This window comes from Babylonia areolata, chromosome 4 (assembly GCF_041734735.1).
Source record: "Babylonia areolata isolate BAREFJ2019XMU chromosome 4, ASM4173473v1, whole genome shotgun sequence".
Taxonomy (NCBI): Eukaryota; Metazoa; Mollusca; class Gastropoda; order Neogastropoda; family Buccinidae; genus Babylonia; species Babylonia areolata.
In genome coordinates, this window is record NC_134879.1 from 39,922,470 (window position 1) to 39,942,289 (window position 19,820).

The following is a 19,820-nucleotide window of genomic DNA, read 5'->3' on the forward strand; positions in this document are numbered from 1 at the left end:
CGCTGACATGGGTTACAGGATCTTTAACGTGCATATTGATCTTCTGCTTGCACACACATATGAAGGGGGCTTAGGCACAAGCAGGTCTGCACATATGTTGACCTGGGAGATCAGAAAAATCTCCATCCTTTACACACCAGGCGCTGTTACCAAGATTCAAATCTGGGACCCAGAGATTGAAACCACGTGGCTATTGCACATGTCTGATGTGTGACTATTTATCAGTGCTTCGATCACCACATAAAGCATGACTGATGTCTGACAGTTGGTCAGTGTTTTGTTCACCACAAAAAGCATGACTGATGTCTGACTGTTGATCAGTGTTTTGTTCAGCACATGAAGCATGACTGATGTCTGTTGATCAGTGTTTTGATCAGCACATGAAGCATGACTGATGTCTGACAGTTGGTCAGTGTTCACCACAAAAAGCGTGACTGATGTCTGACAGTTGATCAGTGTTTTGATCAGCACATGAAGCATGACTGATGTCTGACAGTTGGTCAGTGTTCACCACAAAAAGCATGACTGATGTGTGACTGTTGATCAGTGTTTTGATCACCACAAAAAGCATGACAGGTGTCTAACTGTTGATCAGTGTTTTGATCACCACAAAAAACATGACTGATGTATGACAGTTGATCAGTGTTTTGATCACCACAAAAAGCATGACTGATGTCTAACTGTTGATCAGTGTTTTGATCACCACAAAAAGCATGACTGATGTCTAACTGTTGATCAGTGTTTTGATCACCACAAAAAGCACAACTGATGTCTGTTGATCCCAAAGCTGTTCCAAATTCATCCAGACCTAAAAGAAACCCTCCAATCGGTTGTGAAGAATCGAAAGGAGGAGTCTGTGCTGTGCAGACTGCGCACGGGGCATACTTTTCTTACTCATTCTTACTTGTTAAAGGAGGAGGAGGCCCCTCGATGTATTCCCTGTGATGAGGTTCTCAAGGTGAAACATGTGCTCATTGACTGCTGGGATCTGCATGACGTTAAACCAGGACATTACACGGCAGATTCTCTGAAGACTTTGTTTTGTGATGTCAGTCTGTGAACGCTGATGGACTTCTTGAAAGAAGTGAACATTTTTAATCTGATTTGAATGTTTTAAACTCAGGAAAGTTTTTAAACTTTGACTGAAAAGCTTGAAGTGGTGACCTTTTTTTACCCTTGACTTGAAGTAGATGCAAAGGCGGTGATAGCCTTGAGTCGGCGAGGCTCTAAGCACCATAATTTGATTTGATTTGATGTTTGTTCAGTGTGTTGATCACCTCAAAAAGCATGACTGATGTCTGACTGTTGTGTGATCAGGGCAGTGAAGCTGTGGGACACTAGGAAGTGGTACAACAACGCCTCAGGCTCTGTGCCTCAACCCCTGAAAATCATCCCCTACCCCTGCCGCACAGGTACGTGCTGCTCTCTCGTGGTCTATAGTATATGCAGAGATGCCAACTGTTATGATTTCGTCACCTTTTTTAACGCTTGATGGCAGTTTGTTCTGATGTTATGCCAGTGTCAAAATTATTCTGACAAGTTCATTTTTGACTACATAGCATGGTCACATGCTTTCCTGTCATTTTCCCAGACACTCAAGATCTATCCATCACGAGGCCAGGGCAGTCACTACTAACCATGGACTCACTTGATGATGCTCAACTAATAATGTGCGTGTATACCTAGAAACAGCATTGAGTGGACCTATCAGCTTAATCTTTTGCCCAAACAAAAGAGAACATGGCTAAGTTAAATCTCAGTCAAACAGCGTCTGCACTCAGTGGATTAAGCTGTGAAGTGCAAGGAACAAGCTGATGTGGCTCAGAGTCCTACCAAATTCAGAATGTTCCTTTCAAATTTCCTGATTGTTCCTACAAACACTTGACAGGGGTTGGCATCTCTGGACATGGTAGTTTTCCGTAAACATTAGCAAGCTATACCTGTTTGAAAACTCATTTAACAATGGTAATTATGCCAGAAAGAAGACAGTTTTTCTAATGTTTTTGAACAATTAAGGTCACATGAGCAACTCTGTGAATGTGTATTTATGATGATGTTGCACTTGGTATGTAGGCCACCTGACCAGCTCTTTTTATGTATTATATGTGGGGAAGGAAGGAAAAGGGGTGGGGTGGGGGGTGGGGTGGGGGGTCAGTGAAAAGAAAAAGTCTATTTATTTCAACAGTGAAGTAGCTTTGACAGCAAAGAATCAACCAGCCACATTGTTGGCTCAAGGATTGCACTACAGCAAAGAATACTTGTATTAAACCTTCATCTGCGAGGAAAAATCTGAGTTGACAATGAACCCTTAAAAGTGATGCTGCTGAATGCTTGATCAATGATGTAATTTGATTAGTGACATTTTGAAATTGGAGGAAAGTGTCAGTTCTGTTGATTTCTTCATTCTGTAGGAGATCCAGCAAGACTTCAACTGATTCTTTAGTTATTTGTGCAGAAGTCTTCATGAAAATTCTCATTGAACACATAACCCTGTCAGCTCCTGATGACACTACTAGGAAACTGGGAAACGTGTCTGGGTGATGACAGTGTTTGCAGCGTCATTTTAGTGTACTCAGTTGATGTCAGGAAAATGTAAACACCCAAATGAACTGGTCTTTTCTGTCAAAACTTTGTTGGGTCATGATCAACAGCGATGATAAATCATATATTAGGGAGGGTGTGCAGGCCCGCTTTTGTGGTGGACTTTTTGTCGCTCACAGAGCAAGAAGTAGGTCATATGATGTCATGGACAGCCTGCCAGCATAACTGGCTTCTCTGAGTTTGCACTGCCTTTGTTTGAGCAACATTTCGGCAGAGTTTATAAATGGATCATTTCAAATAGGTAATGGTAGATACATGACAAGAAACATGCTTAAAATAAACATAGAAGACTAAAGCAAACAATGGGTGTAATTATAAAACCAAATATATTTTGTAAACTTGCAAAAATAGTCACTGCAAATGTTCAAAATCCTTTTGTCAGAACAGCGATTTCCATGAGAAGTTTTAGCCATTTGGTGACCTGGAGAAAAAGGAAATGGAGATGCGCCTGTGCACATGGTATTGACTAAAAGTAACCGTGGAACCTCCATGAAAATCAGACGAAAATGGGTCTGCACACCCTCCCTACTTAGTGTGAGCTGCTGTTCACAGCTTTGTTTCTCATGAAAATGCTACTGTCGTCAGGGGTTGGCAGGTCCTCAGGATGGGTTGGGGGAAGGGGAGGGGAAGTAGTATGTGTGTATGGTCAGTGTGTCTGGATAGACGTGACAGGCATAATGGAGAGTGACTGTGCACTGTTTGGCACTGCTGTTGACAGGACTTAGGAACTCCAACAGCACGTCATGCTGCAAAAAGGTGCGAGGCGTGGTCACCATGTGCATGGACCCCTGGAAGTCCCAGCTCTACGTCAGCTACGCTGACAAAAGCATCTTACGCTACGACCTGAACACTGCCAGCTCCGTGTGTCCCAAGCGTAAGTACTGTCCAGTGCTGTGTCTTAAGCACATGACACAGCAGGCCCTCAGCGAACTTCACACAGCTTCTGATAATGCACTGCATAAAAATGCATCCCTGGCATTTTGACATTGGAAAGGATGCACGTTCTGCATGCTCAATGACCTGGTCCCAGGGATGTTCTGGAGATGCCAGCTACATATGTATTACAATTTTGCTGAATTTTCTTCTGCTTGATCGCAGTTTGTTCTGACGTTATGCCAATGTCAAAATTGTTCCGAGGACTTCATTTTCGACTAGATAGCATGGTCACATGCTTTCCTAGAGATGCCAGAAATTACATTTTCGCTGAAATTTCTTACGCTTGGTTGCAGTTTGTTCTGACGTTATGCCAACGTCAAAATTGTTCGGATGAGTTCATTTTCGACTAGATAGTATGGTCACATGCTTTCCTGTTGTAACATTACCCAGACGCTCTAGACCTGTCGATCACGAGGCCAGGGCAGTCTCTACTAACCTTGGTCTCACTTGGTGATGCTTTGCTAATGGTGTGTGTGTTTACTTTGAAACAGCATTAAGTGGACCAATCAGCTTAATCGTAGCAGTTACACCATGTTGCAGGAAGGCCCAAGTGTTTGTATGCCTTGTAGATACTTTGAAACAGCATTAAGTGGACCAATCAGCTTAATCGTAGCAGTTACACCATGTTGCAGGAAGGCCCAAGTGTTTGTATGCCTTGTAGATACTTTGAAACAGCATTAAGTGGACCAATCAGCTTAATCGTAGCAGTTACACCATGTTGCAGGAAGGCCTAAGTGTTTGTATGCCTTGTAGATACTTTGAAACAGCATTAAGTGGACCAATCAGCTTAATTGTAGCAGTTACACCGTGTTGCAAGAAGGCCGAAGTGTTTGTATGCCTTGAAGATAAAATGCATGTTTGCTGATGTGGCTCAGGGTCCCAGTGTTCCTTCCAGATTCAAAATTTTCCTACCAAATTTCCTGAATGTTCCCACAAACACAAGACATAGGTTGGTATCTCTGTATAAGCATGCATTGACAAAGGAAATGATGCATGCACTGTATGTCCAATGAGCAAGTTCCTGGGATGTTCTAAACATTTCTGGAACAGATGCTCAATGAAAAACTCATGACAAAATGAAACAACACAACACAGCACAGCACAGCACAGTACATGACAGCACAACACAACACAACACAAACCAACACGACACATCATTCTGATTTGATGTTCACAGTGCAAGACAGTCTATTCATATTGAATGGGAGCAGTATTCACATGTTTACTGAACGACTCTGCCTTTCTCAAGTCAAGAGAAGTGTTTAGAAGTTTGATACTAAAAGTTGAATAATTTTAGTCGTGGTTATGAGAAGCAGAGTTTGAAAATATTGGAAACAGTGGGGGGAAAAAAAGAAATTTAGAATTCATAACCATTTTATGAATAAATTGATGGGTGTGACGATTGAATGGTCAAAGCGCTGGATCCAATTCTCTACTGAGTTTCCTGGGTTTGATCCATCATCCCTGGTCTCAGCACATCTGATGGATTAAGGGTGGAGATTTTTCCCATCTCCCAGGTCAGCATGTGCAGACCTGCTAGTGCCTAACCCCCTTCGTGTGTATACACATGTTAAAGATCTTGTAACCGATGTTGGTGTTTGATGGGTTATGGAAAAAAGGAACATACCTACCATGCACATCCTTGAAAATGGAGTATGGCTGCCTATATGGCAGGGTAAAACCTGTCATACACGTAAAAACCCACTTTTACGTGTGAGTGAATGTGGGAGTTGCTGCCCATGTACACCCCCACCCCCAAGCCCCCAAAACAACAACAAAGATTTTGTCAGAAAAAGTAACTTAGCAAGTTAACTTGGTAAGTTCAGAACCTGAACTGAGCACTTAACTCTTTCTAAAGTAATATGAGAGAAAAAAAATATATCCCTTAATTTAGTCTATGACCATCAGAACAACACAGGAGGTAACTGCTGTCTCGACTATTTGGGTTAGAATTTGATTTAGTGGAGTGTCTTGCCCAAGTTACATCCCCACTCTCGGCCAAGAGGGCTTTAGGACAGTTGGTGTTAGAGTGTTCCACAACGAGCCCACAAGGCTGCAGCATTAAGAGCCAGTTCAGTCTTGCCTCCTGGTTTGAGAGTCAAAGTCTCTCACAAAAGACTAAGCTGTTAATGAATTCCCATTGCAATGGAGAAACCATTGATTATACACATCTCACTTTGATGTTGGCCCAACTGTAAACTCATGTCAGTGTGTGTGAATTTCCATTGCAGTGGAGAACATACAACTCTCTCTTTGATGTTGGTCCAACTGTAAACTCATGTCAGTGTGTGTGAATTCCCAATGCAGTGGAGAACATACAACTCTCTCTTTGATGTTGGTCCAACTGTAAACTCATGTCAGTGTGTGTGAATTCCCATTGCAGTGGAGAACATACAACTCTCTCTTTGATGTTGGTCCAACTGTAAACTCATGTCAGTGTGTGTGAATTCCCATTGCAGTGGAGAACATACAACTCTCTCTTTGATGTTGGTCCAACTGTAAACTCATGTCAGTGTGTGTGAATTCCCATTGCAGTGGAGAACATACAACTCTCTCTCTCTTTGATGTTGGTCCAACTGTAAACTTATGTCAGTCTCTGCTACTAACGGAGGGTTGAGCCTCGGTATAGTGTACGCTGATTTCCTAAAAAGATGACTGTGGCACCTCCCTCATTTCCACATCATGGTTTCCCCTGCCTTGCCCCCCTTGTGCTGTTCTCCTTCCCCCTGTTTCTCCAACTCAGAACTGTTTCAAGCCATATATTTGTGTAGGTTTTTTTTCAGAGAGCTTTGTTGCTGGTGGCGTACACGACAACTTCTTCTTGCGTTCCACTGTCAGCCCGGATGGGAAATATCTGTTCAACTGCTCTGGCGATAAGTGTGGCATCATCTGGGAGGTGGGTGTGTTTGTGTGTGTGTACTGTGAGAGGGAAACGATTTGAGTGTGTGTTTTTGTGAATGTGTGTGTGGAAGAGAGAAGCGTATGGGTTATGTATGTGTGGGTAAATATAAGGATGCAAGTGCTTCCAGATATTTTTGAAATCCAATATATAATATCTGATCATTGCTTGATCAGTGATTTTATTGTGTCCAGTTTGTAAATCCAGTTTTGTTATTGTGTAGTTTTAAGATGGCATAATAGAACAGTGGGACTATTCCTAAGTAAATGACAATCATTTAGAGTCATCCTCTTCTGTTATGTGTGTGTTTAGATATTGGACAAAACTTGTGAAATGATTTTGCTGCATTGTCGAAGTGCGATCCAACCTTACTGTAGGAAACTGTGCTTCCAGAAATTGGGGCAAAGCTTTATAAAAACAGAAACAGTTTACCATTGTCAGGAGTGCTGACTATAAAGTATTGAAGTGTGTATTTGGTTTTAACATAAGTATATAAGTGATGTTGGACAAAAATGGACATTGTCTTCCACATCACGTCAAAGTATTGCTTATATTTGTTGAAAAGTAAATAAGATCTGTTGCACATTCTTTACTGATTACACTAAGTCTTATATCATACGTTATAATTCTGGCTGTAAGTAGAATTGATTGACAGAACTTGTATATTTCTGATTTTAAAAAAATCTAGGTGTGTAAGTTTTTAAAAGTCATTCTAATTTTGTTAATGGATAAGTTGAACAGTCGGTGTGTATTGATGTGTGCAATGATGACATTTAAATCAATACATTCATTTGTGTCTGTATGGTGTGTGTTTATGTGTTTGTAAAACAGTCATAAAAATGGCCGTTGACCTTATTTAGCTTGTCTGTCATTGTCTATTGTTGATTGTTTCACTGTGTGAACAGATTGAGGACATAACAAAACAGCCGGTGTATCTGGTCGGCCACTCTGCAGCTGTCACGGCTGTGGACTGGTCACCCACTGATATATGCAAGGTAAGACTTACGTGCTTATGTGTGCGTGTGTGTATATGAGTGTGTGTTTATGTGTGTCACACTGTATATCATTGTGTATCATTTGTTGTGTGCATGTGTGTATCTTTGCTGATGTGTGTGGTTGATCTACAAGCAATTATGATGAAAGTAGCAATATTTGTGGTAATGTGAGTGTGTGTGATAATAGTAACAGAAGTAATGTGTGTGGTTGGGCTATAAGTAATATTTATGACAGTAATGGTGATAATATGTGTGTGTGATGATAATGGTAACGGAAGTAATGTGTGTTTGAAGATGATGGTAACATTAGTAATGTGTGTTTAATAATGATGGTAATAGTAGTAATGTGTGTGGTTGGGATATAATGGTAACAGTAATAATGTGTGTGTATGATAATGATGGTAACAGTAGTAACATGTGTGTGATAACAATGATAACAGTAGTAACGTGTGTGTGATAACAATAACAGTAGTAACGTGTGTGTGATAACAATGACAGTAACATGTGTGTGTGATAACAATAACAGTAGTAATGTGTGTGATAACAATGATAACAGGAGTAACATGTGTGTGTGATAACAATAACAGTAGTAACATGTGTGTGATAACAATGATGACAGTAGTAATGTGTGTGATAACAATGACAGTAGTCATGTGTGTGATGACAATGATAACAGTAGTAATGTGTGTATGTGTGAGATAATGGTAACAATAGTAATGTGTGTGTGTGATGATAATGGTAACAGTTGTAATGTGTTTGTGTGATAATAATCGTAACAGTAGTTATGTGTGTTTGATAACAATGGTTACAGTATTAACGTGTGTGTGTGTGATGATGGTAACTAGTAATGTGTATGTGTGATAATAATGGTAACACTAACAGCAGTAATATGTGTGTGTGATAAATTATAACAGTAGTAATGTGTGTATTTTTTGTGTGATGATAATGGTAACAGTAGTGATGTTTGTGTATTTGGTAACAAGCAGTAATAGATGTGTGTGTGAATAATAACAGTAGCAATGTGTATGTTTTTGTGTGATGATAATGTTTACAGTAGAAATGTGTGTGTATTTTTGTGCTAATAATGGTAAGTAGTGACATTTTTGTGATAACAATGGTAACAGTAGTAATGTGTGTGATAACAATGGTAACATTAGTAACGAGTGTGTATGTGTGTGTGTGATAACGATGGTAACAGGAGTAATGTGTGTGTGTGTGTGATAATGTTGGTAACAGTAGTAACGCGTGTGTGTGTGTGGTAACAATGGCAACAGTAGTAATGTGTGTGTGTGTGTGCGCACAGCTGGCCACCCTGGGTGACGACATGTCTCTGAAGATCTGGCGGCCGGCCCTGAGGGATCCCCACACAGAGGACCCCACCATCTGTGGGTTTGCCTTTGGCCCCCCCTGTGAGTGTCCGCACTTTGTTGCTTCTCCAGGGCTTTTCCTTTGCACCTTGTTTCTTCTTCTTTCTTTTCCAGGGCTTTGTTTCTTCTTGAATCTTTTCCTGGAATTCCAGGGCTCTGGTTTCCTATTGCTGGATGGTTACCATCCATATCAGTTACATGACTTTTTTATTTTTTAAAATTTTTTTTTACCGAGGTAGTGATCAGTTGACTATATGAATCATGATGAATTGTAATCTGAATCATGATAGGAGCAATTGCCATGACAGTAGATCGGTATCAGTTGTCATACAACAAATTGTACCAAGATAATTATTTTAGAAATAATGGTTGAAGTATTCAGTTTGGATTGCAAATGACATGTCATTATGTTTTGGGTGTGTTAATGACAGCATTCCTCTAAACTTTCAGACATGCCTTTTTCATGCTGAAAATATTCCTCTCAAGTCTGTTAAGGGATTTGCAGGTCTGTCTTTTCTAAAGTGAGACGTCTTAGGCTAGCAAAATTGCATGATTTTGTTCAACTTCATTGACCGGTGGGTGTGTATATGAAGCCATCCTGAAGAGCTCTCATTTAACTTTGGTGTTCCTTGTGAATCAGTTCTCCATGTGATGAGATGGGAAATGATACTGCTTGGTCCCTGTTTGTAGTGAATGCTCTGTGTGATGAGATGGGAAAGTAACACACTTCAGTTCATCCTTGTCTGTTGCAGACAAGGAGGAACCTCGTCAGTGCAGTGTGGTTGTGGACTACGACATGTTCCCCCTCATCGGCTACAACCACTACAAAAGAGTGGACCCCATGGGGACGTGGCCTCCCCCCACGCACAAACTGACAGAGGGGGTCTCAGGGTCCAGAGACCATCAGAAACGGGGCAGCAAGTCGCCCACACCTGCCGAAGCTTGTGTCACCCCACGCCGCTCTCCCCGAACCCCAAAGAAAACAGCATCGCCGCTTGCCTCCACCAGTCCTTATGCGCTGCGGTCTGTTGTGACGAAGTGTGCACTGTCTTTTCCCTGTGGGGATGGAGAACGGTCTCCGTGTCGGTGTGAGAAGCAGAGCAGTACGGCCTTGAAGGAGACTCCCTCAGGAGGGGCGCCCAGTCCCAGGACAGTGTTGTGCAAGAGCTGCAGCAAGACCAGCAACAGTGGCCGAGGAGGAGTGCCCGGTCAGGTCGTTCAGAGTCCAGGCCTCAGCCCCGGCCACAGTCCCCGGAGGAAAGGGCTGACCCCAGTGAAGAGCCCCAGGAAGCTCACCCCGGCCAAGAGTCCGCGCAGGAGTCTGAGCTTCACGCCGAACGGCTCCCTGAGGCCCAGGCAGCTATTCAGCTCCCCCACAGCCTCCCTGCCCAACAGTGTGCTGGACCCTCCACAGCATAAACCCTCACCCCCTCCCCCGACCCCCCCACAGAGGAAAGTGGACTGGTTGACACAGTACCGGATGACCAGGTCCAGTCCCAGGCAGGACGCGGGGAGTCCTGGCCCCTCCTCCCCCCTCTCCCCCAGCCCCTCACGATGTGACCAAGCTCCGTCCTTGGGGAAAGGAGGCAGCAGGAAGGGCAGCACGCCCAAACGGGGGTCATCCAGCCTGGGCAAGGAGTCGGAGCAGGTAACGCCAGGGAAGAGGAGGAAGGTGGACCGGACCTTCACCCCACCCCCTCCCGCCGCCACACGCAGCTCTTTCTCCAAACCCGGCACCCCCTCCTCCAGGACTCCGCAACGCAAGTCTGCTGGGGAATCCCCAAAGGTGGGTCAACGTTTGGAGGACAGTTTCCTCTTTCCTTTACATTGCTCACGACTGTCAGTTCAGTTCAGTTATTCAAGGAGGCATCACTGCGTTTAGACAAATCTGTATATATGCTACACCACATCTGCCAAGCAGATGCCTGACCAGCAGTGTAATCCAACGCACTTAGGCCTTGAGGGGAAAAAAAAAGGATAAGTTATCAAATTGATCTTCTTCTCACTCGTCAATCAAATTAATGAATAAATCAATTGAAAAAAATAAATAAGTGAATGAATGAATGAAATGGAAAAAAGAGAATTAAGCAAATACAACTTTCGGCATTGAGTGCCATCATCTTTTTGTGTGTGTGTGTTTTATATTTTTATCCTGTTCTTTCTTCTTGTGTTTTCTTTGTCGTTCTTTGATAGAAAAGCAAAGTGAGTGTGTGTTTATTCTTTACTTTTCTTTCCCTTTTTTTTGTCTTTTAGGTCCCATCTTCTGGGGTTTTATTGGCACTGGCTCTGTGCCACTCATTCCGGGTCCTCCATACTTGGCCACACCCTGGTTCAGTGTGTTGCATTTCAGGATCAGCAGTCCACAGGGAACTGTTGGTGTTGCATTGTTTTGGAGAATGCTTACAAGTCCTTACAGGTCCTGACATTTTGAAATTCCCTTACAGGTGATGACAGGCTGTGACTGCTTTGTGTTTCAGACACCAACCAACATGTCAATAGAGCGGTACCTCCAGCAGACAGGAGAGGCTTTCCCTGTCAGTTCTGCAAAGACCTCAGGCCGTATGAACTGACTGTGGCTGCAACACCGTCAGCATTGCTGTCACTGACTCAAGTTTATTAGCATTACTCAGAACATTGGTACTCTCTGATGACAAAAGAATTGGTGCTGTATTCTCTGATAACAAGGAAATTGGTACTCTCTGATAACAAATCTGAACATACCTTTCATGAATGTACAGCTGGCAAAAACTCTGTTGGAATGGCCTGGAAAAGTTATGATTTGCCTGGTGTGTTGACTTGCCTGGTGTGTGTGTAGCCCTTACTTTAGTAGTGTTATCAGCTGAAGTGAAAAACAAAAAAAAATTTAAGGAATGCCATTTCTTGGAAAATGGGTTTTTGTTCTTGACAATAATCATGTTCTGTATTAACCAACAGTTCAGCAATGTCTGATCTCTGAAGTTTTGATTTCCAACATTCACAGAGTGGTGTTGCATAAAGAAAGCAGAAGGGGGGCAGGTTCCGTCTTCGTTTTTTGTGTTGCTTGTTTGTTTGATGTCGGCTAACTGTGATAGAAAACATGAGTCCTGGCTGACAGAAATGTGTCCTGACCGGTGTGGGGCAAATGGGTCCTGACTGAATGTATTCTTGACTTACACAGTATGATACTGTCTGTAAGATACCACTTTGACGGGCGCAATAGCCGAATGGTTAAAGTGTTGGACTTTCAATCTGAGGGTCCTGGGTTCGAATCTCGGTGACGGCGCCGGGTGGGTAAAGGGTGGAGATTTTTCTGATCTCCCAGGTCAACATATGTGCAGACCTGCTAGTGCCTGAACCCCCTTCGTGTGTATACGCAAGCAAAAGATCAAATACGCACGTTAAAAATCCTGTAATCCATGTCAGCGTTCGGTGGGTTATGGAAACAAGTACATACCCAGCATGCACACCCCCGAAAGTGGAGTATGGCTGCCTACATGGCGGGGTAAAAACGGTCATACACGTAAAAGCCCACTCGTGTATATACGAGTGAATGTGGGAGTTGAAGCCCACGAACAGAGAAGAAGAAGATACCACTGATTGTCCATAAACCATGGAAAAGTGTTTTTTCAGCTGCATGTAGGACATAAAACATTTAAATACATTTAAAACAAATATGTATAAAAAGACATAAGACATACCAGGTTGAACTCACTCTGTTCCTTTTCTTATCCCCCTTCAATCTCCCCCTACCCCCACCCCTCTTCCCAGCACCCCCCAGATCATCCCCCACTATTCTCCTATACAGCGCTAAAACAGTATGCTTATCTAACCCTATATATTTAAAGCATACATGATGTAAGAACACAACTGAAAACAAAAGAAAAATGACTCAGAAACCTTGATAAAATATAAAAATACATTAAGCAATCATTAAACAAAAAACCAAACACCTAGCAGCTAATGATGAAAAAAAACAACAATTTTCCTTGTAAAACCATGCTCACTTGTGCGTTTGCAATTTAAACACTGATGTGTGAAACATGCATTTTGAATTTTAAAACGTCATACATTTAGAACCTGCACAGACATCTTATCAGACACTCTCAACACTAGTTTATGTAGATACACATACAAAAACCAGCACACACAAGACTCGTCAAACATTTCCTACATCACAATACCTGTAACCTATAGGATGCACATCTCATAGTCATATGATGATAGTTCGACACCAGTATCACAATACCTAGCAACACGCTTATGCAGATGGTTCAGGATGGAGATGAATATTCAGCGTTATCACAGATTTAAAATCAGTAGATGAGCATTGCAGTCTGTATCATGTTGCCAAGGGGACATGGTAGGTAACTGACACGTGTCCATCAATTCTTCGATTGGAAGTGAGGTGAATAATCTATATCTTGTTCTTGCACAAGTCACATAATACTTTGATTTGAGGATTGTTGTTAAATCAAAATAATGAGCAATAATGTAAATGAATCTTGGCTGTCAGGTAAATTGAAGACTAGTGGAATTGTTTGCTGTATTGTATATTATTCACATTAATCAGTGAATTTGATATTTACAGAGAATCTTGTTGCCACCATCAGGTCTGTATGTTTTCTGGTTTGTATTGATGATCCTATTTAGCTTTAGGTGAATCAGAATTTTAGTTTTTTTATTTTAATTTTAATTTTTTAGAGAAAAGAGAATAACAAGAATTCCATTGTGAATTGAAGAAACAGAATTAATGAAATATTTACCCATTGGCATTGCAGACATCACTGCAGACAAGTTATATTTTGTGCAAAGAAAGTAGATATGCAGAAGTTCCAGCTTCAGCCATGATTGACTCACTTGTATAAACAAAGTGAGTCTATGTTTTAACCCGATGTTCGGTTGTGTGTGTGTGTGTCCGTGGTAAACTTTAACATTGACATTTTCTTTGCAAATACTTTGTCAGTTGACACCAAATTTGGCATGAAAATAGGAAAAATTCAGTTCTTTCCACTCATCTTGTTAACAGTATTGTGCCTCTGGGATGGGCACAAAAAATAAAAAAAGAAGCCTAATTATATGCAAACTGCATTTACTGTTATATTTGTATTTTTTGTATTCTCTAAACTTGGCACTTTGACCTCTTATTCTGACACAACAACAAGAGGAGTCATTATTATCATTTTTGTTCAAACAGGAACTTCTTTTGCTAAGCATGGAATTTTTATTTATTTTGCAAACGTTTTGGTGCAGATAGTAAAAAAGGGAAATTACTCTGTAATTAATGATAGGGGACTTAATTTATCACAAGTGAGTCTTGAAGGCCTTGCCTCTCTTGTATTTGTTTTGTTTTGCACAGATTTGTAGATACAGATAGATGGTATACAGTATCAGGAAGATTAATCAGTAATATTAGATACAATGAAATAAGTGTATTTCTGTGGAAATTAAAAATGTAATAAAAGTAGACACAAGTGAGATTTCAAAGGAGGGTGGAACTGGAAGCAACATTTGCATGTAGATCTTAGTTTGATCAGTTCAGCTGATGGGATGATAAATAAAGACACTGTGTGCAGCATGACCTTTACACACATAGAAGAACTGACAGCAACAAAAGGGTTATCCTGGCAAAATTCTGTAGAGCAATTTATTTTGATAGAAAAATGCATGCTCCTGCAGACAGGAAAAATGAAAAAAATAAGTGAGGCTCGGCACTTTGGGAATGTGCTCTCCCAAGGGAAAGCAGCCCAGATTTCACACACAGACATCTGCTGTGACAAAACATAATGTGCTGGTATACATTTCCTCCCGCCCATGAATTTTGAGGAATGAATTCTATTGGGTCGGGCCATTATTTTACGTATGAGGAAGGAATACTCAGAATATAGAATATATACTGGGTCATTGGAAGTGTATCGGTTTGTGACAGGGGTAGTGATTTGTAATTTTTCTGATTGATGTAGATGGTTTTAACGGTGGCTAGGCTGTTTCAGTTTTAATTTAACTCCGGCACAACCACCAGTTTTCAGGCTGTGTTCAAGCTGTGTGCAGGTTAGGCCAGGTGACGGGTGTTGAAGTGAGGTGAACCTGTCACTGCTTAGCTGTTTTGTAGAGAATTAATTTGTTTGTGTGAGGAATTTGTGGTTTATTGCTGCCTTTAGTTTAGCTCAGTGAACCTTTTGATTAGTGAGAAAGTGTGTATCATGTATTCACCTTAAATTGTGTCTGAAGATCATGATTGGATGATTGCCTTCAGATGTTCGTAGTGCCAACAACTTCAGGAATGGGTGCCTTTAAAAGCAAGCTTTTGCTTGCAATATATTTTGACTCTCTCTTTTCTTTTTCTTTTTTTTTTCTGCTTGGTTGTATCACAGTTACTTATAGAACACTTAACTCACTCAGCCCTGAGCTCCAGCAATGCCCTGGCATCAAATTCTGTTTCATTAAAATGGCTTACACATTCCTACATATGCACAGACCACAAACAAGAGAACTAACTCTTACAGTATTTCTGGCTGTGTCTCCATGTGTCAGTTTTGGAGGAAAAATCAATCGATTTCAGGATATTTTCTTCGTTTTTCTGCATCAGTATGGTAGGGGAAACTGCTGAGGCTGTGAACTCCCTGAGGTTGAATGGGTTAAGCTGGCTGTTGTACATCTGAATGGAATAGAACTGAATTGACTGGAAGATAATGAAATGTTCTCTTTAAGACTTGTACCTAACTGAACAATGTCACTGTGATGCCGTATTATTTATTTTGATGATGTCGGAGTGTCTGGGGTATAGTTGCGTTTCATATCATGTCTGAATGAGTGTGAGTGAGTGTGTGCATGTGTTAGATGTGTGCTGTCATATTGCATGTGTCTAGCTGGTTGTTGACATTGTAAACAGTGATGGACGCTTGCTGCTCATTGTGCAACTTTGCTTGCCAGTGTGACCTTTTTGTGTTTTGGTGTTGAGTGTGGTCTTGTTTCTTTTATTTAGTTGTGTGACCTGAAGGTGACAAATGAAAAGAATGGCTTACTACCTGCAGACTGTTTTGTTGTCACAGTTTATTCAATGATGTACATAGCTGACTACCTTGATGTTTGAATTATAGTCAAAGAAATGGAGAAGGAGGAGCTAAATGGTTAGGAAAATGTGTAATGAACTGTGTTTTGTTGGTTGGTTTATCTGATAGGGGTTTTTGTGTGTGTGTGTGTGTACGTGACAGTTTTGTGTTGATGCAGTTGAACATTTGTATGGTTTGACAGTCCTGGTATGGCACTGAGCGGTCGGCTGGATTATCAGCAACAATTAACAATAAAATTATTAACAAATAGAACTGGGCATTATTCAGGTGATTCTCTTTTTTTTTTCTTTTTTTTTACGGCTTGTGGGAAATGACAGCTGCACCAGCTACAGTGAAAGAAATGCTCTCAGAACAACAATTTACTGTACTTGTTTTAATTCCACGTGTAATGGTATGGTTTGAAGTGACTGACTTTTGTAACACTGAAATATTCATGTTATTTGATAGACCGGTACTTTATAAGATGCCCAAAAACGTTTTTTTTTTTTCATAGTCGTGCTCTTTGTAAGACAAGTACGCTTACTGTGTCAAACTTGTATTCTCGCCCAGCATTCCCCTTGATACAGATCATTCTGCTGCTGTCTACATTGGAACACTGTGGGCTGTTTGTTGGTTAAGAGTTGGGCCTTCGTGTCTGTGAGACTGCAAATGTTGCATGTGTGTTGTGTTAGTGTGTGTGCGTGTGCCTGCTTGTGTGTCAGTGACTGTGTGCATTTGCTTGCTTGTGTCAATGTGTGTGCGTGTGTAGAGGTGTGCGTGGGTTCACAGAGCGTAGCCTATTTTCATTGGTTTTTATTTTAGTCGTTTGCCTTCTGTATAGCTTACCCTTCTCTATATTTTAATGTATTTACCTGCGATAGACTCCGGACCTATCAGTGTTTTGGGATTATTGGAAGGTCAGGCATCTGCTGTCTGCAGATGTAGTGTAGCATGTGTGGATCTATCCACACCCTCTGAAATATGAAACTGGGTCATGGAATATTTTAAAGGGTGGTTGTGACTCAGCAGGCTCTGAGTGGCTGAGCCAGTGCAAAATGTCTAATTACTACATTAGCTACCAAAATGTTGCCGAGCAAACGACTGACTGTAGCTTGAACCAGTTTAACTATACAAGCCAAACAAAGAGCATACAATATCCAAGGAGCTCTGCTGTTTAGTCAGATGCAGTATTCACATTTCAAAGCATTGTATATGTGTGTGTGTTTGATGTGATATTGTTTTGTATATTTAGCAATAATAAGGTAACCATTTTATGCTTTTAGTTAACATATATAATCTTGGGACTAAAAATCCATTTACCGAACGAAGGTATACTTGGATAATAAAGCAATTTTGAACTGGATTTGTCCTTGAGTTTTTAAATGTTATTGAATTTGGCTGATTGTATAAATGTGTGCCTTGTTTTTTCCACTTCCTGTGAAGTGGACACAGGTTATGATAGGAGGTTGAACAGGGTGTGGGTATGTGTGCAGATTTTTGCAAACACTGAACTGACCAGTTTCCAATATCTCTTGAAAACCAGCTTGCAACTTTGACCCTGGTTCAGAGTTCTGTGGTAAATGAAGCTCGTTGTTCAATGTTTTTCATTCAGGTATCAAATTAACAAAAAGCGATGCAACAGATTCACTGATGCAGATTCTCAAACTTCTGATTGTTCTTACATCTTTTTCCTCCTCTACCTTTCTTCTTCAGTGTTTTCATTTACACTTGGAGAGCCACCAAAGGCATATGCTGCTTGTCTCGTGTGATTTTTTTTCTCTCTCTGACCTTGACCTTCAGTCTTATTTTCGTCAGTGATATGGAAAGTGATTTGTTGGGGCACAGTTTTGGTTAAAATCATGAATTTTGATTGTTTGAGGTTTGCACTCATTACTTTGAGCTTAGTAACCCAATGCAATGGAACGAACAGTGGTTTTCACAACGGATGTTCCAGCCGAATGTGATTAGTTGCACAGAATTGTCTGATATTTTGTGTGGAATGGTGTAAATGTGGACAGTTACACCCCTCCACTTCTGTGCTTGGGGTGCGTCCTGTCAATGTCTTCAGTGTCAGCAGATTCGTGGCGGGCTGTCGTTTGCACTTGGTGAATACTGTTTGGGGTCTGTGAAATAAACTTTTAAAACATGTCTTCGTGTTCACATGCAGTTTCTCTTCTTTTTTCTCTTTCTGTCTGTCTGTCACTCACATATACATGCACACCTGTGTAGATGCAAGTACATTAAGGCATTACTTTGCAAGCAGTCTCGCACGTGTGTCAATACAAACAGAAACATCTGTTGTGTACAGTCTTTTTTACCCTGTTTCAGGATGGGCGATAGATTTTATCAATTGATCCACATATTTCTTCTTTTTTTCTTTGTTTAATTCTTCACTTAGAGTAACACACACACACACACAACCCTTTTGTTGCCTTGGGTTCTTATACACAAGGGACCTCGGCCAGTTAATTGCCTCATCCAAAAGAAATGGTTTGTAGAAATTACCCAGAAGCACACCAGCTCATTCTTGATATAGAATAGTTGCCGAAGCTATGAAACTGTGTGGATGAAAACTATTTTGTCGCGTGAAAATGACTTAAATCTGGTTCTAAAACTGACTCGGTGCGTAACGCCTGTGGGACATGCAGGCAAACAGAAGGGGCATAACTATTCATTAAGAACAGAGGCAGCAGTTCCTTCCCTTCGTCCATTCCATTCACGACTAACAACTGTTAAACGTTTCATACGCTGAATCTGGAGTGTGTGTTCTTGAACATTAATTTTGTCCGAAATACGACTCTGTTTTGACATTTATCCACTTTTGCCTCTTCTGCATGAACACCGCTTGCTTTTATTAGACGTTTAACTCAAATGATCGTTAATTCCTGCAACCCCACCACGCGGCATCACCTGCACACCAGCCGGTCAAGACATTAACAGTCACTGAAGTGGACTGTGACACTTTCACGAGGGGTGTGTGTGTGAGAGAGAGAGCTTTCTCTCCCCGAGTTCATCTTTAGGCTCGTGAATCACGAACAAATCATGACTTGCAGACGACGTTCGAAATCTCTTGTCACTGACAAAGTGGTTGCTGAGAAGAAGCCTTTCTCGCTGAATGGCTTGGTGTTCACTGACTTTTAATGACTGTATTCTGATGCGCTACTTGTTTCATCTTCAGTCTGATGTGCTGCCTGTTTTGGAAAATACCCAACTGTTGAAAAAGTTAATGCCAGTCAGGTGAAAAATGTTTTCAAAAGCAGTGATAGACGCAGAAAGCAAGTTGCTAACATTCGATTAAAGCCGCCGTGTTGTTTCCAGTGAAATTCGATGGAATAATAAGCACGTCAAAGCGACTACATTTTCGTTTTATCTCGGGATTTGGACAGGTAACAAGCTTTTTTTCGGGTAGTGTACGGTTATTCGTTTCGTAGTTGATTTGTTCATGTTTAAATGGGGTCAGCTCTATGTTCCCTCAGCTCTATGTTCCCTCAGCTCTATGTTCCCTCGGCTCTATGTTCCCTCAGCTCTTTGTTCCCTCAGCTCTATGTTCCCTCAAGTCAAGTAACATGTCATGTCATGTCAAAGTGACCAGTGGTAAGCAAGACTTGCGTGACATTGTAGTTATGTCTCACTGTGTGTAATTGGATTCCGCATACTCCTCTATTTGTCTGTCTTTTTTTCCTGCCTGTATTTCTGTATGTATGTCTGTCCATCCGTTTGCCTCTCTCTCTCTCTCTCTCTCTCTCTCTCTCTCTCTCTCTCTCACGTCATTTTCATTATAAATTCACGCTTGACCACTGGTCAGTTTAACCATTGCTTGACCACAGGTCATTCTGACCATTGCTTGACCACTGGTCACTCCGACCATTGCTTGACCAATGATAATTCTGACCATTGCTTGAACACTCACACTGACCATTGCTTGACCACTGGTCACTCTGACCATTAGTTGACCTCTGGTCATCATGTAACTTGAATTGAGGGAACATAGAGC

General features: G+C 41.3%; 1 protein-coding gene across 2 annotated transcripts in view; it reads left to right on the forward strand.

Annotated features, from left to right (window-relative positions):
* The window catches only part of LOC143281687 (uncharacterized), a 53,396-nt gene extending 41,151 nt beyond the window's left edge, over nucleotides 1-12,245 (forward strand). For both annotated transcript variants that reach the window (XM_076586939.1, XM_076586938.1), the window contains exons 9-15: nucleotides 1,318-1,412; nucleotides 3,320-3,475; nucleotides 6,321-6,433; nucleotides 7,342-7,431; nucleotides 8,735-8,840; nucleotides 9,551-10,584; nucleotides 11,276-12,245. In XM_076586939.1, coding sequence (XP_076443054.1) covers nucleotides 1,318-1,412; nucleotides 3,320-3,475; nucleotides 6,321-6,433; nucleotides 7,342-7,431; nucleotides 8,735-8,840; nucleotides 9,551-10,584; nucleotides 11,276-11,368 — 1,687 coding nt within the window. In that variant the 3' untranslated portion in view covers nucleotides 11,369-12,245. The remainder of the gene's footprint in view (nucleotides 1-1,317; nucleotides 1,413-3,319; nucleotides 3,476-6,320; nucleotides 6,434-7,341; nucleotides 7,432-8,734; nucleotides 8,841-9,550; nucleotides 10,585-11,275) is intronic.
* The last annotated feature ends 7,575 nt before the right edge of the window (nucleotides 12,246-19,820 follow it).